General features: G+C 36.7%; 2 protein-coding genes and 1 long non-coding RNA gene across 5 annotated transcripts in view; all 3 read left to right on the top strand.

Moving 5' to 3' along the window:
* The window catches only part of LOC108315452 (caspase recruitment domain-containing protein 18-like), a 22198-nt gene extending 14027 nt beyond the window's left edge, over positions 1 to 8171 (top strand). The window contains exons 1-3 of one of the 2 annotated variants that reach the window (XR_005202839.1): positions 29 to 3882; positions 4543 to 4809; positions 5521 to 8171. Coding sequence is in view for 1 of the 2 variants with exons in the window: in XM_037744398.1 (XP_037600326.1) it covers positions 4543 to 4809; positions 5521 to 5525 (272 nt within the window). In the remaining variant the exon portion in view is untranslated. Of the gene's footprint in view, positions 1 to 28; positions 3883 to 4542; positions 4810 to 5520 lie in introns of those variants that run through there. The other variant, XM_037744398.1, reaches the window with a different exon arrangement.
* A 592-nt stretch (positions 8172 to 8763) lies between these two features.
* LOC108315455 lies at positions 8764 to 16756 on the top strand. Its single transcript, XR_001829940.2, has 3 exons — positions 8764 to 9835; positions 11897 to 12044; positions 16045 to 16756. It is a non-coding gene; the product is annotated as an uncharacterized LOC108315455 (long non-coding RNA).
* Positions 16757 to 21765: 5009 nt separating this feature from the next.
* Positions 21766 to 25608, top strand: LOC108315453 (caspase recruitment domain-containing protein 17-like). Of its 2 annotated transcripts, none has more exons than XM_017544801.2 (4): positions 21766 to 21829; positions 22458 to 22723; positions 23606 to 23669; positions 25460 to 25608. In XM_017544801.2, the coding sequence occupies exons 1-3, from the start codon at positions 21823 to 21825 to the stop codon at positions 23624 to 23626; spliced, it is 294 nt and encodes a 97-aa protein (XP_017400290.1). In that variant the 5' UTR covers positions 21766 to 21822; the 3' UTR covers positions 23627 to 23669; positions 25460 to 25608. The 2 variants fall into 2 exon arrangements, with proteins under 2 accessions (XP_017400290.1, XP_037600325.1); XM_037744397.1 differs by lacking the exon at positions 25460 to 25608 and adding an exon at positions 24020 to 25440.
* Positions 25609 to 26279: the final 671 nt, after the last annotated feature.

Below are 26279 nucleotides of genomic sequence, written 5' to 3'. Positions count from 1 at the left end.
AAAACATTTGATATATTACCTAAAACAGGGCAAACGATAAGCAAATTAGCAACCTCTTTCAGTGCTTACTTAAATGCCTTCATCCTACAGAGTCTGAAACATTTTATGTAACCTGTGTGAAATCTTCCCGATTGCTTCAGATTATATTCAATCCTCCCATCATTGATACCTCGTAGCATCTTAGTCCATTTTCTCCTGTGCTGTCATACAATATTTTCCGGTGCTTATGCCTTATCAGTGCCAAATTATTTTAAATTCCCCAAGGGCAGGCACTGAGTCCTATTTTACCAGCTGATTTTCTTCATAGATTCAACCACAGTGCTATGATGAGCAACAAGTAGCATATCACACAGGGCCTAGGATTGAGTGAGAGACTCCTTGTGCCAGTTACATCTCTAAACCACTGGTAATTAGTATTTTTTGTAAAATGGGCATATAAATTTGGAAGCATTTTATAAAAAATATATAAGGTACCAGGATACATTCTTCCTTCAAGACTATTGCTAATGTAGTAGCAGTCACTTTCAGATATAGCCAGGCAATGATTTCACATACATTATCTTAAATAGTCACAACAAATCTAGTAATAGTAATGATACAGATGAGGAAAGTGTTTGAATGGGAAAATGGAGGCTTAGATAGTTTAACCAAGTCATTCATCATCTCATACAACTAACAAAGTACACTTGAAGGGGTGATTTTACTCCAAATCTGGGAAGAGGGGAGGGCTTCTAAAAAAATAAATAAATCTTAACTTTGATTAGTGATCCCACTAATGTATATTCACTAGATATGTTCCAGAATGTTGATACCCAAGAACAGACAGAGGAATGATAGAAAATTGAGTATCTTCAAAGAGTTATAAATGACACAAGTAAAGGTGGCAACTAGAGAACTTATGCTTTCATGTCATAACTCCTCCCTACTCCCACAAAAGCAGTAAGTACTCTTATCATAATGACAAATCTGAACTGTCAGCAGCAAACACAAATCCAGAAATCTGAAATGAGCATCGATCTAAATTTTCAACTCATCATTCATCATTTAAAACACTGCCTATTGTTTAGCATGTGATTTATTTTATGATAATCATATCTCAATTCAAATTACATTCTGAAATCAAGTGCCTATACAAATAAGGTAGTAGATAATTCCAATTTTAGTCGTTATGAGGTCTCTATTCTTGTAGTCTTAACAGACTTACATATACTTGGATGTTCAGAAAAACAGGAAAATAAAATCCTGCCTTTTCCATTCAAACTTCTAATCACTGGGACTTTCATTTTGAAGCCAGCAGTAGAGTGGCATATCTAAGAGTTCTCTGCTTAGCTTCTAGAGATCTGGGAAGCATAGCTGAGTTTGGGAATCCTCATGCTTACAGTTTTGCTTTCTAGAGGTATCATCTGGCCCTCAGCAATTGTCAGGCACCATCTGCTATACTTCCATAGAATAATGTGCTTTTCTGGCTAGTAGAGAACGAGGATAATATTATTCTCTCTGTGATTTCCACAGTGATGTTCCATTCTTTTTATTCGTTGTCTTCTTGTTTCAGGTTCCAGTGTCTTTCGGACCATCTCTAATTTCTTTCCTGCCTTAAATATTCCCTAAAGCAAGAGGACACAGAGCCTGCTATAAGCTAGGTTGGAGAAGTAGGGACAAAAAATAGTGTCAAAGAAGTCAAAGATTCAAATCTCCACAATGTTCGACTATGTGCTACCAAGATAAAAGTTCCCACTCCCAAGAAAATAAATGCCATTATCTGCCAAGAAAGCACAAAGTAAATTGGTAGGCTACAGGTGAAATGTGAACCATAGTCAAGCCTTATTTAATTTTCACAGTGTTCTAAAGCAATAGCAAACGTACTGAAAGAATTTTTAAAATTAGAGATATAGTATCCTCAAAATGAAAGAGTAAACTGAATTTTTATTTTCATAGGCAAAACTAGTTGAGTCTGAGAAGCTCTGTCCCTTCAAAGAGGGTTACCCTTACCAGGTAGGCACAGACTCCCCTCTCCACTTTGTCTCATTTGGTGTATTCCTGGGCTCATGAGCACCTAAACTATAGCACCTTGCCCAGATATTAAATATTTATCAATTTATGTCATATATATAAGCTAAAACAAGTATTTTAGTGAAGATGCTTCCTCAAATCTTCTGAAAATAATTCTCTTTCAATTGTTAAAGAACTCTGAAAATATTTTGTATACCTTTTTTGTATACAAAATTATACAATATTTGTCTCTCCTACTATAATACAACTTCTAATAGGGTAGAAAATTTTGTCTGCTCATTACTACATTCCCAGCATCTATAATAATGTATAGCACATAGACTTGGGTCTCAGTAAATAACTATGCTGAATATTTATGTTGAATGAATTTATGAGATGAATAGCAAATTTTACATGGACACATATAATAATAATTGAGGTGCTTCCTTTATGCCAGGGGCTATTTTAATGGCTTATATTTGCTCATTAAATCCTCACAATAACACTGCAAGATAAATTATCACCAACCCTATTTGGCAGAAGGGGAGATTAAGGTTTGGTTAATTTTGTTTCCTGAGATCAGCAGTTAAAATGTGGATGCAACCATTCTGGCTTTGGAGTCTGTGCCATTAATCTTTGTTATAAAGTGTTACTTATAATGGTGCCATCTGAAGATAAAGAGCCTTAGATAACAAAGCACTTTTATTCCAAACAGCAAAACTGCTTCATAGGAGCATACACCACTTCTGTGTCTGGAGACACCCTAGAGCTTAGGTGAAAAACATGAAAGGAAGTTAAGAAGCCAAGTCCATCTCACACCCATTAGGATGGCTATTATCAAAAGAATAGAAAAATGATATGTATTGGCAACAACATGGACAAATTGGAACACTTGTGCTTTGTATGTGGGAATGTAAAATAGTGCGACTGCTATGGAAAACAGCATACTGGTTCCACACACAAAATAATAATAATAATAAATAAATAGAACTACTCTATGATTTATCAATTCCACTTCTGGACATTTATTCAAAATAATTGAAAGCAGAATCTCAAAATCATATTTCTACACTATGTTCATAGCAATGTTATTCACAATAGCAAAAAGAGGGAAGAAACCTGTGTCCAATGAAGAATGGGTAAACTAAAATGTGGTACATACATAGAATGGAGTATTATTCAACTTCAGAAAGAAAGAAAATTGTGACCCATGCCCAACATGAATAAACAGTGAGGACATTATGCTAAGTGAAATAAGTCAGGCACCAAAAAATTAATACTGAATAATTTAGAGAAGTCAAATTCATAAAGACAGACAGTAGTTGCCAGGGGCTGATTGAAGGAAAGAATAGTTACTGTTTAATGAGTGTAGAGTTTCAGTTTCCCAAAATGAAAAGAATTGTAGTTGGATGGTGTTGATGGCTCCACAGCAATGTGAATGTTCTTAATGCCACTGGACTGGATACTGTAAAATCGTTAAGATGGTAAATTTTGTATTATGTCTATCTTACCACAATTTTAAAAAGGAAATGCTTAGTACTTGATTTAGGTGGCAAAACCACTCTACACTCTGTCTTTACTTTCTATTTAAATCTCAGTGAATTAAAGATTGTTTACTGCATATGTTTAACTCTGTATGTGCCTTCTCATTTCCCTTTTATTCTTGTTTCTCGCCCTTCAAAGAAAGGTAAAGTAATTTTCTCATGATCACAGTTCAATTACTTAAAAATATCTTGGGAAATGACAATAACTAACAGCTTCTTTGGAAATAATTAAAAATGCACATGCATAGGTGTAATTATTTAATTTATCTGTGTAACACCCTACTTAAAGGAATGTGCCTGTTGCAACTGTAACACGCATTGCAAGCACCAGCGTGAGGAGCCGTGGCTGGTGAGTCTTCCGTAGTAAGAAAATAGGTCTAAGGGAGGAATTTATTTGGGAAGGGACTGTCTTTCTCATTAGGCTTGGTGAAGGTTTTTGTGAGTAGCTTTGAGGTGCACAGGGAAAGGAGAAAGGAGAGGGAAGGTGGGAAGATGCCCCGACTTTCACAGCATTTTTGAAGGAAAAGATAAAGGCCAGGAAGAATCTGGGCTCCTTCTGGTATCTGCTATAATTTTGATAGTGTTGTCAGCATTTGAAAGATTATGTAGTTAAGGATGAGAATTGGCACAGGATGGGTATCAGCAGCTGTTGTTCTCAAAGGAAACAGTCAATTCCTTTCAAAATTCAAGAAACTGCCATTTCCCTTCAAAATTCAAGAAATTGGGATGTGTCAGAGCAGAACAACCTCTCATTTTTAGAAGATTAGCAGAAAAATCATGAAATTAGGTCTCCCAGGTTACTCAGTGAGCATATGTGGGTAACGCTAGAATCAGAAGGAAGTACATGAAGTAAATGCAAAGTTGTAAGATCGTTCCTTGGGATTACTGTACTTGTCCTTGTAATAAATGTACTTGTGGAGCTCTGTGTTTTAAACCGTTTTCCTGTTGGTGAATTGAGAGGAAAATTGTGTCATGTTCATTATTTGAGAAATCTTCGTGCTTCCAACAGACCAACTCTTGCATGAAAAGAGAAGAATTTTTATCCGTTCGGTGGGTGCAGGCACAATAAATGCCTTGCTTGGTTGCCGATTAGAAGATAGAGTTATTAGCCAGGAAGATACGAACAAAGTGAGAGATGAAAATGACACTGTCATGGATAAAGCTCGAGCCTTGATTGACCTTGTTATTGGAATAGGACCAGAGTCTTGCTGCAAATTTATCAAGCATCTCTGTGAAGAAGACCCTCCACTTGCCTCAAAGATGTGTGTGCCCAAAGGTAAGGAGGAATGATTCAACCTAATGTCCAAACAGTCCCTGTATCTTGAATTCAGTTACGATTTGATTCACTTGTCTTGCCAGTTGATAACAGGCTTCCTATTTTCTCAGCCTCAGACCCCATTCCTGTATATGTGGCTCTAGTTTATGTCCCTTGTCTCTACCCTTCTACGTCCCTTGTACATTTTCTCTCAGTATCCTCTGGGGCATACAGCTCATCTCCAGTTCTATGTAGGCAGTAGCTCATTACTACAGTTCATTTAAAGAGTTTAGATGTTTTTATCCTGAATCCTTTACTGGTCCTGGGGAGCAATGTACAACATCACTCCTGCTTTAGCCTAAGAAGCCCATGTATTTATTAGTATAGAAGGTAAAAGCTCTTTTTGTACTACCACCCTGCTCTTACCTCATCTTCCTATTAAGTACTTTTCAGAATATACAATGTTGATGGAATTGTCAAAGAACAAATGGAGTGCGTACATAAAATTGAATATGCACTGAATAATTATTTCTCATGAAATTACATATAGATTCTCTTTCATAGTTATCGCCTTTGCCTTTTCTTTTGCGTAATATGGCCTACTTGCATGAGTCTAGTCTGCAGGCCATTGTCTGTAGTCTATCCCCTTCTATTTCTAGACCTCCTAAGAGCCCAGATGCAGGCTCTTGTTATCAGAGCTGGCCCACTCCAATAACACTTTTTCCCCCCCAGAGTGAAGATGGAAACTCTGGTGAACTACTGCCACTTCCTGAAGCTTTTCCAGAGAAAATATATTATTGTAAGAGATAAAAAAGCAAAAAAACACAAATGTGTTTCTCACAAAGCCAATTAATGACATCAGTTTCGATTAAATCTCTCATTCACACGACTTGCTTCTTGCTATTTCTCTTCCCATACCAACGAAGGATAATTCCTCAATAATAAAGAAGGTCATGATGATTATAATGTAACTGAGAAAGTCCCTCCCTTTCCTTTTCTTTTTGTTCAGTTTCTTTGCAATCCTGTAGAGACTTGTACAGCCCACTTTGGTGCTTTTGGCACTGGGAGTCTGCTGTGATGGGAAACAAATGAAGGCCCCACTCAGAGTTTTAAATAACATTGCTTCTTCATAATGTTCTCATCCAGTTTTTTAAGGCCGTGGTCTGTGAAAATTACTCAACATAATAAACAAAACTTCCTTTCTGGGAAAATAATAGAGAAAGTCCATGGACAAATAATCCATTGCCATAAGTCAGGCTTTCACAAAAATGTTTTCATGAAAGTACTGATAGCTTTATGTGCCACATGGGCAGGGTACAACAAGATATGACTTAAAGTCGAGGAATGGAGATTTGTGGAGTCAAGACAGCGTGATGACATGCCATCGCTCTCCACCCTTCAGAGCAAAACACTGGCTATTAATTAGGCTTAGGCTGTCTTTTCCCTGTGTACATGGTGTTAAATAACGAAGCATTATCTTCTAGATGCCTCAGGAGGTCTTCTAATTTCTTAGCACATGCCAATTCCTAAAATTTCTGGCATAAGTGGTAGCAAAGGATTTGGTTCCAGGAACAAAGGCCAAAAAATTTCCTGAACTTTTTTATGTTTGTGCACTTTTTCCAAGCTCTTTAGAAAACTAAAATAAAACAATGTGGTTCCTTTAATTTTGAATTCGTCAGTCATAAATTATGGCAAAAACAATCATTGTAGGTTGACATCAAATACAGTAAATGAGAATGTTTGGTATTTTCCTCCAAAGAGGAGGTATATTCCACTGATAGGAAGTGTTTCTTAGAGACAAGTAATTGCCGTTAGGGTTCTCCTCATTGATAATCTGATAGTTTATCTGAGAAGATACATTTTGAGGGTGATTCTGTTTGGCTGTGTGTCCGCAGCCAAACTTCACCTTGTAGATGGGGTTTTACCCTGCCAGCCAGGATGGTCTCAATCTCCTGACCTCGTGATCTGCCCAACCCAGCCTCCCAAAGTGCCTGGATTACAGGTGTGAGCCACCGTGCCTGGCCCCATAGTAAATTTAATTAGAAAAAAATGAGATCCAGATATTTAAGCTAGAAATTAAGTATTATTTTTCCTATTCCAGTGTTCTTCCCAATGAAAGTTCTACTTTCCCATTGTAACACTTAAAAGTAAGTTAATTTTTCAGAATAGGCAGGCTGAAAAATCTAAGAATGAAAATTGAGGTGCGTAGGTCATAGAATGTTATTGGCGATTTAAGTCATACATGCTAGAAGATAAGGTCACAATAAAGTGGAGCTATATAAATTTTAGGATCTTTGAGGAATGGAGTTTTCTTCTTTCAATGGATAGAAATTGAAGTTTAAGACCTGATATGAAGAAATTGGAATCTAATTAGGAGAACAAAAAGCCTCCTCTAACTAAAGATAGAGCAACTCTAATGTGCTTTTCCATAAAGAATCATAGAATAAAAATTTCTCACATAAAGGTTTGAAAAGGTAACTGATAATCACACACAAAAAAATCATTTATTGACCCTTCAGAGAACATTCTGATTTGAGATAGGGAATTGTGCTTTGAACCTATCAGAATATCAAAGTTCAGGTCATGGCAAAGAGACCTGAATCCAGCTTAAAAATGGATTATGAGGTCAAGATCTACAGCAGTGGATGTCTCAGTGGTCAGATAAATGAAAAGGTTTTAAAGGTCAGGTCTTAGGAACAAAAGCTTGGAATTTAAGCTTCAAGAGAATCATTTTGAGAAGATGAGTTGTTGGTGAAGATTGAGAGCAGACAACTTCGGGGTCCAAATCTCCAAAGAGTTTCCTCTGAAAGATATTTTAGAGTCCCTATTTGGTGATCATCGAAGGGATTACATGAAGTAATAAATGTCAAAATGTCTTGGGTTTAGATAGTTTATTTCAAGGTAAAGCTTCAACTGTGACCAAGGTAAAGGTCACTATAAAGAGATGGTGTGACTTGGATGATCCTCAGAATATCTAATGGCTAGATATCCTTTGGAATTAACAAAGCTCTTCTTTCCTTATAATTCCACCAAAATTCTCAACTCAAGTTATCTTCACCTTGGTTCATGGTGCAATATTTATTTTTCTATGAAAGAATTCGAACCTGAAACACTCATTTTATTTTCAGGTACAAGGATAATATGAAGAACTAGGTATAAATGCTCAGATGCCCAAAATTGAAATAGTATTCGTGACAGGATATTTTTATTATTTCACAGGCAATTAAACATGGTATCATTAGCTCTTTTGGCAACTTACATAAATGACCAGAATGAAAGATACCATTTGTGATAAAGTGAATCCTAATGCACCATCAGTGATATGGTGATGATGACATTTATCTGCTGCTTTTTTTTCTTGTGTCCTCCTGACATTAGACAAANGCAACAGGAATATTTTTTGTCTATTGATTTCATTGATGCTTTGTCCCTGAAGTCAGGAAATATTTTGCCAATAAGGGACTGCCTTTTATGATTCTGTCGATGTTGGACAATGCCCCTGGCTACCCAAAACCTCATGAGTTCGACACAAAAAAGGTCAAAGTGGTCTACTTGTCCCCAACTGCAATATCTCTAATTCAGCCTCTGAGTCAGGAGGTCAGAAGGAATTTTAATGCTCATTACACACATTACTCTATGGAAATATTTGCGAATGCCAAGAGACCATTGGTAAAGACGACATCATGAAAGTCTGGAAGGGTTACACCACTGAAGATGACACCATTGGCATTAAAATAGGAAAAGCCATGATTATGGGTGCAGTAGTGTGGGCATATGATCCCAGATACTAAAGAGGCTAAGGTGGGAGGATTTTGGGAGCCCAGGAGTTTAAGGCCAACCTAGACAAGAGCAAAAGCCCAATAAATTTCTACTAGAGAAAACTGACCAGAAGTTTTTCATGACCGCAGTATAATTTTTGAAAAAGTAAATCAAGAAAATGCTGAAAGAGATTGTGGATATGGCAAAAAAAAAAAAAAAAAAAAAAAAAAAGAAAAGGAAAAAAAAAGCAGCAAGGATATTTTCTGGAATAAAATGAGAATTACTTTTAAATAGTAATTGGTTTATCCCTACTGAGGTAACAAGTCCACACACATTATTATCTACCAGTAGTAATAACTGGACTTTAATTCAGCGGAATGGTCAACTACAGAAAAGTCAGGTCTTTGATCATCAGAGTACACAATTATATTTAGTGAATCCAATCTGAAATTATTATGAGGTATCCTTTTGTATATCTAATGTTCACTGGTTTTATTGTTGTGCTATAAAAATATCTTTCCTGGATGCAGAACCCAGACACTCAAAATCTTACTTCAAGGACTAAGTTAAGGTTCAGACACAGCTTCAATTTCGTAAGCTAACAATCAAAACTCACTGTGGTCAAAACCTTTCAAATGTATACACTGGTGTCAATCAACAATTCATTTACAGACATCAACAGTTAATGATTATAATACATATATTGTAGTAGACTTTTAATTACTAGGGCACTTAACAAGTATGTTCTAAAATCAACTAAGAGTGGCAATTACTAAGTGATCTTTTGTTAATATCTAAAATCTGTCATCAATCACCCAGTCACAGAGATTCAAGCACAATACCCACCACCATCTATGCCAAAACTTTTTGACCATTTCTCATCATCTGGGGATGTTGCCACACACCACTATGACGTTTCCTTGCAATTCCTTACCCATCTATTCTTTATCATTTCTGCAGGAAATAACAATCCAGCCTTTCTGGACTACAGTCAAATTTACCATCCTGTTCAATTTTTGCTATTTCTTGCTGTAATCCAAGAAAATGTAAAACAAATTGATACTCTATCTTAATGGTAAATAAAATTGTCCATGAAGAGTGCGTAAGTGGAATCTTGAGATTAAAAGAAAGAATTCACTAATTTAACACTATTTTACCGTTTGTTCAATTGGGCTTTACTGAGTAAACTACTTCAGCTGAATCAAAATTCAGTGACTCTGGAACCTTTGAAGACATAACTTCCATGATAAACCATTTGGTACCTGCCGAGAACCTTGGAATGCTTTTGGTAACTATTTTTGTTTTTGTATCTTGTGATATTTTAGAGGGTATTAGTTGGCTGAGGCATTCAAAGCAGTGTTCTGAAACTTAATATTAAAAAAAAAAAAAAAAACCTGGTGATCTTGTTAAACTGCCAACTCAGATTTAGCAGGTCTGGGTGGAGCCTGAGATTTTGTATTTCTAGTGAGTAACATGTAATTTTAATGCTGCCAGGGTAAAGACTAACTTTGACTGTCAGAGATCTAGTAGATACTCCAAGTTTGCTGCAATACCATATTTCCAACACAAGAAACCTGGGACTGTTTCTGATTTTATGGACAAGTTAAAGGTCATCATCATCCAAAACTACTATTAGGTGACTGTTATGTTTCTTTGGTGCAGGAAACATAAGGAATTTGCAAGTTTCTTGTTGTCATTCAGTCTTGTTCACTGAATCCAGTGGTTACTGCTAGATAACGACTTCAGTTTATTACTTTTCAAGATTTGTTGAGCTCAATTAGCATTCTTCTTAGGAAAAAGAAATTATCCTTGGCTATTTGTGAGAAGGCATAACAGTGAAGTAGTGTGTGTTTATGTGTGTGTGTGTGTGTGTGTGTGTGTGTGTGAGAGAGAGAGAGAGAGAGAGAGAGAAACAAATGCTATTAAATTTCCTTTCGTTAATCAATATAGTGTTACATCATTTTATCTTCCCCTCTTGCTTAAAATAGATACATTTACCCACTTTTTTGAAATCATCATGGATATATGCTGTTGTTTTTTCTTATGAAAAAATTTCTGTTATGTTACTAATCATATTTTGCCAGAGAAAGAGGAACAGTAGGGTTTAGGGTGGGTAAGAAAGGAGACTGAGAGAAAACAGAAAATATGAGGATGATTACACCAACATTTGCTTCTTTTTCATGACTAGTAGCAATATAAAGAATCCATTCTGTGAAAGAAGAAAATGCATGTGTGAAGAACTCACTAAAATGACTGCAAACACTTCTTTGCTGGCCCCAGATGAAATCATTAATAAAGCCTGTATGAGAAAGGATTTTTTTTAATACTGCCATCCCAAGGAAGCAATTTCCTAGACAGTTTTTGTGATTTGTTAGTACACAGACTTGAATAAAACCTACAGGAAGCTATGCGATATGCGAACCTAAGCAAAGATGTTTAAGCAGCTCAAATGAGGATCTTAGTATTTACAATAATTTCCATATGATTTTATGCATTCCTCTCTATGGTATCTCACATTCCACTTACAGAAGATAATTCTAAATATATTATCCCTACCATTTGCAGTTTACCTGTCATTTAATATTCTCTTCAAAGAGTAGTATAAGAATCACAGAGGAATATGTACAGTGCTGTAAGACAAAAACAAAACAAAACCCCCAAATCTAAAGGTACGCACTGTGACTAGGCAGACAAGACACATATAAATGGACATTATTCACTAGCTTGCTTGGCCTCAGCTAGTGAATAGACACTGTGGAAAAAGCTAAGACATAAGACTTTTAAGTCATCTCAGGATCATAGTATTAAGGCTAGAAAACCTAAGATAGGAAGGTTGTACTAAGAAGCAGAGGCTATTAAAAATAAATGATTCTAGCACTCTGCTTAAAGAAAATGGAGGAAGTATAACTAATCTGGATTTGCATGCAAATCTATCTAAATTCACCTCTGCCTAAAACTTGTTATTAGATGTGTGATTATATGTGTAATTAACATAGCTACGGAGTTTTATCCATGAGGAGAGTTAATCCTATCAATTTTGTAATGTAGTAAGAATTACATGACATGATAAATGTTGAAAACTAGCCATAGCTCTGTTCATACTTAAAGTGCTCGATAAAGATAATGATGGCAACAATGATGGTGGTGATGATGATGATGATAATAACATAGTTTGGTTGATTATGAAATAAGAGGAGTCAGGAACTTGAGTGTAGGTATTATTTGGAAAGTATTTCCAAGAAGCAGAAGTGAGGGAGTGGGGAAGGAGATGAAGGGAAGACAATCTCCCAAAAAGTTGCATTAATAAATTTATTACTGCTCTGAAAGACTGGGGTTCAATCTTTCTTAGGGATCCTCTGCAATTATGAAGATTCTACCTTATTAGAAGATGGGGAGTTAGAGACATTCATCAACTGACTAATGCCATTCATTGGCTGAAATTAGCCCCTAGGAGCAGGTTCTCCCACTGCCACAATTCTGGACCCACATATGCACAGGTAAGCAGCCCCAATCCTTTGGTGAACATCTCCAATTTTCAAAGCAGAAAGAACCTGAGGGATAGTGGCTTGATGTGTGACTGACAACAGCCACATGAGGGGAGGTCCCCACCAGAGCAGCGCTAAAGTCAGGCGGGCTGAAGTGGTGTGTCATGTAATAACAATGATTTTTCTCAGTGGGGGTAGGACTTCAATATGTTTTTATGGGACACAATTCAACTCATAACAACGCCCAACTCACAGGGCTGTTAGAAAGCAATTATTTTTGAAACTTATCCTATTAAGCATACATTGTGCTTCTTCAATCAGTGGACACATATTTTTCCCCAGTTCTGAAAAATTTGCTTTATATTTTTTCTTTTGTATTCTCTCTCTTCTATCTTTCTGGTAATTTGATCTGATATATCTTAGAGTTTCTCATTCCATCCTTCATACCTCTGAAGCCCTCTCAAATGTTTCAGCTTCTCATTTCAGTTTTTGCAATCTAGATAAATTAGTGCCAAGCTATGAACAGCAGGAATCTGAAATGTCTTGGTCGGCTTATATGTGTATTTAAAACAAACAAACATATTGGGAAAATTTTTGGAGATTTGCTATAATGTGAACAAAATCGCAAACCATCTACACTAGAAATATGGAAAATTAAGTTAGATATGTAAAATATGCAAAAAATTTAAAAAGTTAGTCTATTTTATCACTTACTATCATATTATAAAATATATACAAATCTATTATAGAAAGCTAAAGTTTGTTAAAGTTTATGCACACCTAGGTAATATATAATACCGTTTGCAATTGAGAGAAATGTAAACAAATAAACAGATGTACAGATGCAGTGTTGAATCCTAACTGCATAAAATTAATCATGCATAATGTACTCCTGTATTTTCACAGCCATTCCTGTTGCTATATCACTGAGCTCAATTTTTAATCTTGTATTGAAACTGAAGCTTGTATGTGGTTGCAGGATTTTTATACAGAAGGTGTATTTATAGACCCTAATATGATTCCAGAAAATGTTAAGTCATTGTATACAACTTAAAGCAAAAGAAAAGGGGACGATCTAAGGTTGGATACTTTAATGACGGCAAAAGATAGTTTGATAGTTTTGGAGTGCTTTCGTTTAAAAAATGTCTAGATATCAGGATATGCAGCTTTTGGTTAACAAGAGGCAGCAGATTAGTTTTCAGAAACTATTAAAAAATCATTGAAGAGAAACTACACTACCTGAACAGGTTTTCAATACAGATGACAGTGTCCTATTCTAGAAAAAAGATGCCAAAAATGCCATTTATTAGTAAGATACAGAAGCAAGCACCAGGATTTAAATCAGGAAAGGATAAGCTAATTCTACTGTTTTGAGAGAATGCAGTAGGGTTTATCATCAGGACTGTTCTTATATATAAAGCGAGTAACCCCCGAGCTTAGAGAGAATGCAGTCGGATTTATCATCAGGACTGCTCTTATATATAAAGCGACTAACCCCTGAGCCTTGAACAGAAAGGGTAAACACCAGCTGCCAGTGTTTTAGTTGTACAACAAGAATGCCCGGGCAACAGGAATATTTTTTGTCTATTGATTTCATTGATGCTTTGTCCCTGAAGTCAGGAAATATTTTGCCAATAAGGGACTGCCTTTTATGATTCTGTCGATGTTGGACAATGCCCCTGGCTACCCAAAACCTCATGAGTTCGACACAAAAAAGGTCAAAGTGGTCTACTTGTCCCCAACTGCAATATCTCTAATTCAGCCTCTGAGTCAGGAGGTCAGAAGGAATTTTAATGCTCATTACACACATTACTCTATGGAAATATTTGCGAATGCCAAGAGACCATTGGTAAAGACGACATCATGAAAGTCTGGAAGGGTTACACCACTGAAGATGACACCATTGGCATTAAAATAGGAAAAGCCATGATTATGGGTGCAGTAGTGTGGGCATATGATCCCAGATACTAAAGAGGCTAAGGTGGGAGGATTTTGGGAGCCCAGGAGTTTAAGGCCAACCTAGACAAGAGCAAAAGCCCAATAAATTTCTACTAGAGAAAACTGACCAGAAGTTTTTCATGACCGCAGTATAATTTTTGAAAAAGTAAATCAAGAAAATGCTGAAAGAGATTGTGGATATGGCAAAAAAAAAAAAAATGTGAAGAGTTTTACCACATGGACGTTATAAAAATTCAAGAGCTAATTGCACATCAGAGAAATTAACTGAAGACGACTTGACAGAGATGAGTGCTTCTGAACCAGCTCCAAATGATGAAGAAGAACATGTAGAAAAAGCAGTGTCAGAGCATAAATTGGCATTATAATTTGGCAGAAAGATTCTGATTATTCAAGGCAGCCTATGACCTGTTTTACAACAAAGACCGTTCTATGATATGAGCACTGAAACTAAAGGAAGTGGTGAAAATAAGATTGTTACTGCCTCGGAAAAATTTTAGGAAAAAGAAAAAGCAAAAAGAAAGATAGAAATATCTATGTATTTCCACAAAGATACACACAGTATGCCTGTTTTTCCTGCCTTCCATTCCACTGCTGTTTCTTCTTCTTCCACCTCTGCAACCCACGAGACTGCAAGACTAAGCCATTCCCTTTCTCCGTCTCTTCACCCTACTTACTCAATGTGAGGACAATGAAGATGAAGACATTATGATAATCCACTTGCACGTAATCAATAGTAGATATATTTTCTCTTCCTATGATATTCTTAATAATATATTCTTTAACTTACTTTATATTACAATTTATAGTACATATACAAAATATTTGTTGATCAGTGGTTTTTGTTACTGGTAAGGCTTCCCTTCAATAGCAGGCCATTAGTAGTAAAGTTTGGGGAGAGTCAAAAGTTATATGCAGATTTTTGACGGTGTGTGAGGGTCAGCACCTCTAAATATTGCGTTGTTCAAAGGTCAAGTGTACTTCTATTTTCCAGATCCTTTACATTTTCACAGACTGTGTGTGTCTGCCTTTTAATCTGTCCATTATTAAATATAACTAATTTTTATATTTATACATGCTCTACTTTAATGTTTCTCTAATTATTTCTTTTTATAGAACTGTTATTTTTTGTTCCCTTTATTTAAATCCTTCATACACTTTCATTCTATATTCTATATTTGATTGGTCCAGCATCTGAATGCCCTTCAAGATCTAAATTTATAGTCTCTTGTTTCTGCTGATATATCCACATAGTGGTTTGCTTTCCAATGTACTTATATACTTCATCTGTCAGTGTAGTTTATATTTTCAGTGGGCTGAAAGAGAAGAATAGCTTCTGCTTCTGCTGCTAGGCAACACACCACATCCTAGACCACGTCTATCCGTCCACAGGCATTTGGCTCTATCTGGTTCCAAGATGAGACTTTATAACTTGTAGAGGTTTTATGCATCAGTTGGTATAGAAATCTGACAAAAGGGACCACACACCTCCTGGCTTCCTGTCTGTCCAGGCAAGCTCTTTACTGCTTCATCCTAGCTGTTTCCTACTCTTCTGCAGCTTCTTTCTGTAGTCAGCACCAACTCCCAGACATTCTTACCCCTTCTCCTTTCACCAACACACAGGCCACTCAGGGCCCAGCTCCTGATTCATATGGAACCAGCAATGTCTCAAAGAACATGTCCTGTTAAATTCTGGATGTTGTGGAGCATGGAGTCTCAAGGGTGAGGCTCAGGATGAGATTTTGATTTTATAATCTGGGGTTAGTCCAAGTGCCAATATTTTTAAATGGTTGAACTAGTGGAACCAATACAGTTGAAGTATCTATTGCAGGGCCTGGGCCTTGTTAAACACTCAATGTGAAATAGTTACTTTAGAAGCATGTTAACATGACTCTCCTACCTAGACAGCTGCAATGGTTTCCTGTTGTCCATCTGATCAGTTTAAATACCTTTCTGAGGCTGATTTTTATAAATTATCATAGTCTAGATGCTTTTAACTCAGAATTTATTTCCCACTGACACAAACAAGCACTTTTTGTCTGCTTATCTATTTCAGATTTCCCAGCGTAGTGCTCAGTTGGAAAGAAGCACATCACACAGAGCAATAATGAGTGAGGAGGTGGGCTGGCTTCTCACCCAATTCTCCAACATGTGCTTACCAAGGCTTTGAGACAACTTCTTACCTGGTCTTCCTATTCATAAAATAAAATTTATTCTTACTTAACATACTGAAATGAAGCATAGGAAAAATCTAGAAGTACCTAATGAAACAGTACATTTTAACATGACCATGCTTCTGGGCTATAGATCATGACTAACATAAATGAGAGATACTGTGGCATGCCCTCTACACCTGGCATCACATCCTAGAAGGTAAGAATGATTATGATGCCTCTCCCATACATGAGAACACAGAGGCTCAGAGACGTTAAATAACTTATCCAGAATCTACAGCTCGTGAACAGAAGTTGATCTTGGTACTATCAGTGTGGACTTTGGTAGCTAAGTTGTATTACTCAAAATGTGTTGATAATCCAAAAATATAAATAGGAAGATGAGTAGGAAAAACTGTAAGCGTATATGATGTTCTAAGGCTTGGAAATGGGACAGCCAAAACCCAAGCACAGGAATTTTCTATCTTCTATGTCAGAGATTCTTACAGTACCTACTTTGTTATTAAAAATATTATGACAAACCCACAGCCAATGTCAAACTGAATGAGCAAAAACTGGAAGCATTCCCTTTGAAATCCGGCATTAGGCAAGGGTGCCGTCTCTCACCACTCCTATTCAAAATACTATTGGAAGTTCTAGCCAGAGCAATCAAGGAAAAAAAAAAAAAGAAAGGTATTCAATTAGGAAAGGAGGAAGTCAAATTGTCTCTATTTGCAGATGACACGATTGTATATTTAGAAGATCCCATCCTCTCAGCCCAAAATCTCCTGAAACTGATAAGCAACTGCAGCAAAGTCTCAGGATACAAAATCAATGCACAGGAATCACAAGCATTTCTATACACCAATAACAGACTAACAGAGAGCCAGATCAAGAGCGAACTCCCATTCACAATTGCTACAAAGAGAATAAAATACCTAGGAATACAACTAACAAAGGATGTAAAGGACCTCCTAAAGGAGAACTACAAACCACTGCTCAAGGAAATAAGAGAGGACACAAATAGATAGAAAAACAATCCATGCTCATGGTTAGGAAGAATCAATATCAGGAAAATGGCCATACTGCCCAAAGTAATTTATAGATTTAATGCTATCCCCATCAAGTTACCAATGACATTCTTCACAGAGCTGGGAAAAACCATCTTAATCTTCATATGGAACCAGAAGAGAGCCCACATAGCCAAGACAATCCTAAGCAAAAAGAATGAAGCTGGAGGCATCACACTACCTGACTTCAAACTATGCTACAAGGCCACAGTAATCAAAACAGCATGGTACTGGTGCCAAAACAGAGATATAGACCAATGGAACAGAACAGAGGCCTCGGAGGCAATGCCACACATCTACAACCATCTGATCTTTGACAAACCCGATAAAAACAAGCAATGGGGAAAGGATTCCCTGTTTAACAAATGGTGTTGGGAAAACTGGCTAGCAGTGTGCAGAAAGCAGAAACTGGACCCATTTCTGACACCTTACACTAAAATTAACTCAAGATGGGTTAATGGTTTAAATATAAGACCTAACACCATAAAAATCCTAGACAAAAACATAGGCAAAACCATTCAGGACATAGGCATAGGCAAGGACTTCATAACTGAAACACCAAAAGCATTGGCAACAAAAGCCATAATAGACAAATGGGATCTGATTAAACTCCAGAGCTTCTGCACAGCAAAATAAACAATCATTAGAGTGAACCAGTAACCAACAGAATGGGAAAAAAATTTTGCAATCTACCCATCTGTCAAAGGGCTAATATCCCAAATCTAGAAAGAATTAAAACAGATTTACAAGAAAAAAACAAACAATCTCATTCAAAATGGCAGGAAAGAACATGAACAGTCACTTTTCAAAAGGAGACATATATGAGGCCAACAAACATATGAAAAAATGCTCATCATCACTGGTCATTAGAGATATGCAAATCAAAACCACATTTAGATACCATTTCACACCGGTTAGAATGGCAATCATCAAAAATTTGGAGACAGATGCTGGAGAGGATGTGGAGAAATAGGAACACTTTTGCACTGTTGGCAGGAGTATAAATTAGTTCAACGATTGTGGAAGACACTGTGGTGATTCCTCAAGGACCTAGAAATAGAAATATCATTTGACCCAACAATCCCATTACTGGGTATGTATCCAAAGGATTATAAATCATTCTATTATAAAGGCATATGCACACGTTATGTTCATTGTGGCACTGTTTACAATAGCAAAGACCAGGAACCAACCCAAATGCCCATTAATGATAGACTGGACATGGAAAACGTGGCACATATACACTGCAGAATACTATGCAGCCATAAAAAACGATGAGTTTGCGTCCTTTGTAGGGACATGGATGAATCTGGAAACCATCATTCTCAGCAAACTGACACAAGAACAGAAAATCAAACACAGCATGTTCTTACTTATAGGGGGGTGCTGAACAAAGAGAACACATGGACACAGGGAGGGGAGCGTCACACACTGGGGTATGCTGTAGCGGGGGCAAGGGGAGGGACAGCAGGAAGTGGGGAGGTTGGAGAGGGATAACATGAGGAGAAATGCCAGATATATGTGACAGGGGGATGGAGGCAGCAAAACAACTTGCCATGTAAGTAACTGTGCAACAACCCTGCATGATCTGCACATGTACCCCAGAATGTAGAGTACAATTTAAAAAAAAATGAAAGATTAAATAAACAAATAAATAAATAAAAAGTATTATTGTGTCCCAGATTTCACACTGATAGTTGTTTTAAATCATTATGCACATTTTAAATATTGCTTATAGTAGAATTTCTACATTCATTTATCTTAAGATACTATTACTTATGTAATGCTATTTTCCAGGCACATATTTCTGTCAATAAATTTGTTCCTATAAATTGTCTCCACTCTGTCCACATAACTTCATCCAACTTGAGAGGCAGGTAATTACATTTCAGTCACTATAAGAACTTTCTCTTATCAGAATTACAACAAATTTGTGGAGGCTTGAGTGTGTCCTGAAATCAAGAAAAAAATATCTTTTCCAAATCAGCCTATTATTACTACCACTGGCCTTTATCATTTCAAAATTTTAATGTTATTTTAGTATAATTTACATAGAAAAAAGTACCCCTTTTAAGAAGACAAATTATTTATTAATGATACAAGGATATTATCTATAGTAGCATCCCAATGAACAAGCAAACCAATTTTTTCACCCCAGAAAGTTTCATCATGCCCTTTGTTCTCAATCTCTTTCCACTTTCTCCTCAGATAATTAGTGATTGAATTTCTATCACTATATGTTAGTTTTTTAAAATCTAGGACTAAATATAATTGGAATCATAGGGCATGTGTTCCCTCCTATGTGGCTCCTTTCAGTCATTATAAAAGCATAATTTTTTCATCCATGTTATTGCATGTATTAGTAATTTTTACCTTTTAAGACCGAAGAGCATTTCAGTGTACTCCTGTAGTACAAATTGTTAATTTATGCTCCTGAATTGGATATTGATTTGTTTCCAGTTTTTGACATCTTCCTTTTTGAGGATAGAGTGGCCCCTTGCAATATACTGGCTCAGTGTTTAGATTTCTAGGACATGAGACTCAAGTCTTATGGTTCTCCATTCCCAGATACATGGTCTAATCATGGTTTCTGTCCTTGCCACTCTGACATGCTTCAAATCAGTGGTTCATGACTCTGGCCATGGGGAAAACCCTTGTATGAAATCCTTAAGTAACAGAGAAAATAAATGAGTCAGTACATAAATTGAAAAGTAAATAAACTGAAGAGACGTGATGCAAAGGCAATTTCTGCTTTGTTACATGCTCCTAATTCTTCCAGTAGCAAGGAGCACAAGATTTCGCCGCAATTGGATTAGGTCATTGGCAAAGGAAAGATAAAAACACCATGAAAAAACCCTTAGATTAAAAGCCACATCATTGTCCTCCTACACAGTCAGTTCTACTTTAGCCAAACACATTTAACTCTTAGCCTAGTGCACAGGAAGTAAAACTGGTAGCCCACATGTCAAAAGGTGAATATTTGCATAAATCTGGCTGTTATCCTGCAAAGATAATAAAGTAACATCCCAAGAAAATTTTTGGTAAAAAAAAAAAATTGATAAACACAATGTACTATGTGCATTTTGCTATTGGTCCATCTTCCATCAAATTTATTCATAAAATAAATTAGCCACATTGAGTTTATTTCTGGAATGATCAATTGAGCATGTACTTACAAAGCCAGAGACCTCTTCTTGCCTTCCCTGGTTCCTCTGTGCACAGTGTTCATGAGTCCTGTAATATTTTGCCTCCCATTTCCCCAGTTCATTTCTTATTCTTCTAATCAGTTGGCGTATTTTAACATTCTAAATATTCCAGTTACATATTACATATCAGTCTTCATTTATGTCTTCCTTTCTTGAATGTGAGAGCAAAGGGGAAAGAATCATGATGTGTTTTGACTGAACCACTGATACCTGGAACCATGTTCTCCATATATATTTGCTAAATGAATGACTAAATGCACTGCTTGAGGATTCTAACAAAAAATAAACTTAGCTGGATAATCTGCAAATAATCATCTTTGATTATTTTTCTTAAATGTAGTATTTGTATTAATTATAGTAATATCCCTCATTATGAGCTTATCATTTGCCAGGTAATGTTTCATGCATTTTCACATTTAACTCAATACTGCTCAAAACTGTGTAGATATGCACGTACTACTGATAGCATTATTTTACAGACAGAGGAATCGATGCATAAAGAAGTTCAATATTTTGCCTAGAAAGGGATGTTTAACATGTAGGTTCAACATTTTGAGTTCAGGGACTATGCTGTCTATGATGCAATGTTTCTAAAAAGAAAGCCATCTAAGATGAGTGGACAGTTCATTCCTATAATCCCAGCACTTTGTGAGACCAAGCTGGGTGGATCACTTAAGCAGAATTGTAAATCAGCCTAGGAAACATAGGGAGAGCCCATCTTAACAAAAAATACAAAAATTAACCAGCAGTGATGGCGCTTGCCTGTAGTTTTAGCTACTCAGGAAACTGAGGTGGGAGAATCGTCTCAGCTTGGGGAGGTGGAGGCTACAGTGAGCCATGGTCATGCCACGGTGCTCCAGCCTGGGTAAAGAGTGACATCCTGTATTGGAAAACAAAACAACAAAAAAAATCCATCTTGAAAGGAAGAATGTTAAATAAGAAAAGTTTTAATTTTGGTGAAAAATGTTTCCATTTCTTAAAGTAAAAGTGCTTCACCAGGACATACATCTCCCACAACCTTCCCCAAAGCTGTGAGGTCGGGTCAGGGAACAGTGTTTCAAATTCTCCAAAGGTTGTATTCATTTTTTCAGTCAAGTTTTAGAATGAATGGGAAACTCTTCACTGTGTGAGTTTAATCACACACACACTTTCTCAATCCTGTCTTATCCTCTAGGCCCCATTCTCCTCCTACCCTGATCTATTCCAAGGGCTGGTGTAAAAACATTCTCATGGATACACTCCCTGTGCAGGCTACAGTTCTGATACTTTCTCTAGGGGGAAAAAAAATCACATGCATATGTATGTGCTGTGGTTGTTTCCCAATATGTGTACACACCCCTGCCAAAAAGGGAAGGTGATGCATATTTTGTTTCAGCTCACACAAGGAGGATAGAAGAGAAAAACCATGGCTGGTGAGTCTTTCACTGTTCCAAGGACATATCCCTGGGAAGAAAGAGTTTTGGAAGGGGTTGACTCTTCTGGAAGCCATAATTAGTATCTGTGGAAATTTAGGTGAGCCAAAGTGAGGGAGACAGAGGACAGGGAGGAAAGAAGGAACTAGAAGACTCTTGCAGTCTTTAGAAAGGAAAAACAAGCCCAGAAAGGAACTGAGGTTTCAGGGGTTGCCCACTGTCGTTTTGCAATCTTAATTAAACTCTTACATGTTGTAAGTCTAACAGAGGGTACAGAATTGGCACAGGAAGAGTACTAGCAGCTGTTGTTCCTAAAGCAAATGGGCTATTTCTGTTTCATTACTTTATTATTTAGAGTTAAATAAACATGGGACACGAAAGGATGGTCTCTGCTTTCCAGGGACTAACCTGGAAATGGTAAACTCAGTCTTCAGGCCACTCCATGCGCATGTACAGAGGCTATTGAGGGAAACAAGTAGGACAGCTGTACAGTAAGAAGAGGGATTATCCAACTGTGAGGAGGGGGATATTTTTCTGATAAAATATAAATGAGGTCACTTTCTGTTGATGACATGAGAGGAACATGAGGCTGTTTTTATGATGTGAGTAATCTTTGTGCCCTGAACAGACAAGATCCTGAAGGAGAAGAGAAAGCTGTTTATCCATTCAGTGGGTGAAGGTACAATAAATGGCTTACTGGATGAATTATTAGAGAAAATGGCGCTGAACCAGGAAGAGATGGAGAAAGTAAAACGTGAAAATGCCACAGTCATGGATAAGGCCCGAGCTTTGGTCGACTCTGTTATTCGGAAAGGGGCTCTGGCATGCCAAATTTTCATCACATGTATTTGTGAAGAAGACAGTCACCTGGCAGGAACGCTGGGACTCTCAGAGGTAAGGATCAGTGACTCACACTCAAGATCACTCAGGCCCTGTCTTTGGGACTGTCACTTTGCAATCTTAATTAAGCTCAACATGTGAGTTAAGAGTTAAGAAATCAAATACGTCTGCAGGATACCTTCTTATCTCTGGTGTCAGGGCCATATTTCTGTAGCAGGGGCCCTACTGCATGTCTCTTGACTCTCTTTTGTTTCTGTTCCTTCAGCCTCAGCGGCTGTCTTCTGACTAAAGCTCATTTCCTGTTCTGAGTATGTGGTAGCTCATTTGCTGAAGCTCTTTAAAACCATCTAAAAAGCTTCACATTCTATGTTCCAGTGATCCTGGCAAGGCACAATATTTATTGATTGATTTATCATTTTTGAGTCCAGGATGTCCCTAGGCATTTACGTAGTTGTCTGACATGAGCTTTAGGGTCTATAATCAAATACTTTTTATAACTTCTCTTAAAAATTTTGCCCTCCAAGAAGAATAAAATATATTTAACTGATGCTGATACACTCAGAGAATACATCCAATGATTATAGAAAAGTAAACATTTCAGTGAGCTCTTTCCTCCAGTTGCCTCTTTGGATTTTCTTTTGAGTAAGATCACCCACTTGCCTGTTACTGAGCTGCAGATCATACTGTGAGGCTATGCAGATCATACCTGCAATCCTCCTAGACCTGACACAGCACTCAGGAACTGAGTTTGCCCATTCTTATGATCCTTTAGACCTATAACACGGTGAGGATGGGAGCTTTGGTGGACCCGAACATTCTTTACTGTCATTCAGAAAGGGTTGTGGGAGCAATTCATAGTGGGAATGTCTTATGCATTATAGTAAAGTTTTCCGGATAGATAAGTAGCTATTTCAATGTCCTTCATGTTTTTTCTAGGTCCAAACACATGGAAATTAGCTGAGTACACAAGACTCCCAATGACTATTTTCTTCCTTCCCAGGTAATGCTGTTTTTTTTTTTTAAAAAAAGAGCATACTTTGAACCCCATCTTCCTTGACATTAATTTAGTAGGATGAACTGTACTTAAAGGGGCTAATGGGAATTCCCATAGATGGATTGTATAATTTTCTAATCTATTCTGTTTTTCAAGAGCATGTTCCCACAGCTTGACTACTCATATTTATACTAACATATTCTGAATTTGTGTCCCAAATTCTGATTACACAAATAATTACAAAACTACATTATTTAAGCCTATTGAAATATTCACTCACACCTCCCGGAGGCACCCTTATCTGAATAATTTCAGAGCTGAACATGCCATTCTTCCCCACACTGCTTCTCTTCCAGTTTTGTGTAACTTGATTTTGGTGCCATCATCACCAGTTGTTCCACCAGGAAACTTGAAACTCATCTTGGCTTCTTTCCTCTCACACACCTCCAATACTCAAGCCATGGCCAAATTTTGTGCATTCTCATCTCAAATTTGGAAATGGCTTTCCATTCTTACTTCTATTATTTTATTTAAGAAAACTTATTCCTTAAGTGCCCCCTTAAAATAAGAAACTTACAATTAAAAGCAATTTAGGGACTAGAAATGCAATTTTTTATAAAGTTCAGATATTAATCTACTGAATGTATTAAGGCTGATTACCTCATGAATGTTTTCTTAAATGTCTCACAACATGGGATGCTCATTATATAACCAAAATACTGTATTCTCAAAGATAGCCCAAATACTTTTCTTTAGTTTTTTTTTTTTCATTGCTTTTACAAATCTTTACAAAGAAACCAAACATTTCTTCTACCAAATTGTTATTTTATAGTTTTCTTCAATATATTCATTCTAACTGGTTCTTCTCCATGTCAACACACTTCATGCTGTCTTTGTTTATCTAACCGATTGTATAACAGTTTTTGACATTTGTTTGCAAAATTAAATATTACTATTTGGCTTAGTGGTTTCTAAAAGATTCTCTGCATATCAAGAAAACATATTTCTATCTTGAAACAAAGATTACATTAATTTATTTAATAAGTACATCACATTGTCAATTGTGTTGAACCTGTGATGAAATAAAAGCCTCAAGGCTTTTCTCACAGAAACTCTGAAAACATTGCCTCACAGGTTTGTGCAAACAATGTTTAGTGCTATGAATCCATCTAGAGCACACCTTGATTTTAGCATTAATCATTCTGTTTTATATTCATTCTAGTTTATATTTAAACATTCAAGAATATTTAATATTCTTGTTCTCCAGTGTATATATAGTAGGAGGAGATGTTGAAGGACAGGACAAAGGATTATTTAAAAAATAATCCTAGTGCTTACTATCATATCTATTAGATAAATAAATAAAAAGATAAACATATATTTTAAAAAATTAATTAATGTTAATTAAGACCAGCTCCTATTAAATTTTATCCTAGGGTTTGAATCTTTTCAAAACAAATTGTATCTTATTTTATCTCACACAATGATTGTTTCCTGAGTGTGTTAACATGCATGGCCTTGACAAGCTTTCTGTCTATGTTTTTATCTAAAATGCTTGTAAAAATACTGATCCTGAAATATGAAAGTAAATCCTCCCTGTAATTCATACCTAGAAATCTCTGGCTTGAAATGTGCTCCATTAGTGGCAAACTCACTCAGCTATGTTAATAACTAGATTAGGGTTGTCCTCTAGGTATGTATTTCCTCCTCTGTAGCGTCATACATAGGCAAAGCTGTAAGAACAAAGTGGAACAAAGAGGGATACCACTGTTCATGATGTTCCTTGTCTCTTGCAGCTCCTCAGGCAGTGCAGGACAACCCAGCTATGCCCACATCCTCAAGCCCAGGAAGCAACAAGTTTTGCTCTCTAGAAGCTCAAAGGATATGGAAAGAAAAGTCGCAGAGGTGCCATACTCTGAATACAATGATAAAGGGGGGTGAAAGATAGCACTTCAGGCAGTTCTGAAATTCAGGGGCTTTTTCTTAGAGCCAATTTCACTGAGCGATTCTGGAGAATCATAGTTCTGCTCCCCTTGCATAAAGGACTTTTATTTCCTAGAATCCCAGGTTTATATACGGGGTTGCAAATTGGAACTCATATTATCATAATCTTCACCCAGTCTGTCTCTTAGAACTTATTTCCCACTGACACATACAAACCATTGCCTGCTAATATACTCCAAATTTTCCAGTGTAGTGCCCAGTTGGAGAGAAGCACATCATATAGAGCAAGTATTGAGGTGGATTGGCTTCTCACCCAATTCTCCAACTTGTGCTTACCAAGGATTTGAGTTAACTTTTTGCCTGGTCTTCCTATTCACAAAATGAAATTAATGTTTATTTAACATACTGAAATGAAGCATATGAAAAATTTAGAAGCACTTTACTAAAAAGTGCATTTTGACATTACTTTGCTTCTGGGTATAGATCATGACTACTGTAAATGAGAGGTACTGTGGCATGCTCTCTACACCTGGCGTTACATCTTAGAAAGTAAGAATAATTCAAACTCCACAGCTTCTGCACAGCAAAAGAAACAATCATTAGAGTGAATCGGCAACCAACAGATTGGGAAAAAATTTTTGCAGTTTACCCATCTGACAAAGGGCTGATATC

Source organism: Cebus imitator, unplaced genomic scaffold (genome assembly GCF_001604975.1).
Source record: "Cebus imitator isolate Cc_AM_T3 unplaced genomic scaffold, Cebus_imitator-1.0 Scaffold171, whole genome shotgun sequence".
Taxonomy (NCBI): Eukaryota; Metazoa; Chordata; class Mammalia; order Primates; family Cebidae; genus Cebus; species Cebus imitator.
This window is presented reverse-complemented; position numbering and strand designations above follow the sequence as displayed.

Coding starts and splice junctions, on each gene's coding strand:
- LOC108315453 (XM_017544801.2), top strand. Junction 22,724..23,605: donor GAACGCTGGGACTCTCAGAG/GTAAGGATCAGT, acceptor TGTTTTTTCTAG/GTCCAAACACATGGAAATTA.